Consider the following 885-nt stretch of genomic DNA (forward strand, 5'->3'; position numbering starts at 1 on the left):
CGCCCTGTGGTGGATTCCAAGGGCAAATTTGGATACTTTAATGGCCCATAAACGTCACGAAAATATTCCGCAACTGAAACTTCTTTTCCATCTCTTTTGAATTTCATCGATACTGCCGTACTGAGTATATCTTTAATACGATAAATTCGATCTTGATTTCGATGTGTTGTATGAATGCTAACCCCTAAATTAATAAACAAAACAACGCAAACATTGAAATATATTTCAAATATTCCAATATCGATTACCTTTTAATTCTGGTATCAACAAGCTCAACTGTTCTGGTTGAAGTCGGGTATCCAGTCTAAGCTGATTTGGATGAAATTTTACTTCACGTTCATCACCATTCAATATGTCGCAAATCAAATTTATCAGTGACTGACGCTTGTAAAAGCAACTGTGTGATACTAAAATCCATTTCAATTATTAAAAGTTTTTCACAAAAATGAAAACCAATTTCCATCACACCATCAATATTAATCGCTGGTCGAAAACCATCAATTACGCGCGCTGAAATGAACAAGCCTCTCCACAATTCAATGCCATATTTCATGTCCGCACCAGCACCTTGTGGAATGCAATAAAATGAATTCCTGACTGCTTTGAATGATTTCGACAATCTGAAATTATTTCAATTCATTTTCAAAAGTCATAAATTAAAATTGCTAAACAGAAATTTACTCGAATATTGGAGATGAACGCCCTTGTGCAAACAATATATCCAAAAATTGAATTGGACCCTTTTTACGTTCATCCAGTGAACCGGCTTCTGCATTTCGAAAGTCCACATGAGACACCACACCAGGTGTATTTTAATCAAAATTGACTACTCTGATGGCTTATTTTTCTCGAGCGGTTTTTGAAGGAAAATTTTTTCCTTAAAAT

The 885-nt window shown here is 34.9% G+C and overlaps 1 protein-coding gene across 1 annotated transcript; it reads right to left on the reverse strand.

Moving 5' to 3' along the window:
- Nucleotides 1-36: 36 nt before the first annotated feature.
- Tsp_15975 (putative protein tag-76) lies at nt 37-769 on the reverse strand (the record flags this gene model as incomplete). The annotated part of the gene is made up of 4 exons (XM_003367199.1): nt 37-184; nt 249-407; nt 454-620; nt 682-769. Coding segments are annotated over 4 exons (562 nt in total), but the record flags the coding sequence as incomplete, so codon positions are not given.
- Between the last annotated feature and the right edge of the window lie 116 nt (nt 770-885).

Source organism: Trichinella spiralis, assembly GCF_000181795.1.
Source record: "Trichinella spiralis strain ISS 195 chromosome Unknown Scfld4693, whole genome shotgun sequence".
Taxonomy (NCBI): Eukaryota; Metazoa; Nematoda; class Enoplea; order Trichinellida; family Trichinellidae; genus Trichinella; species Trichinella spiralis.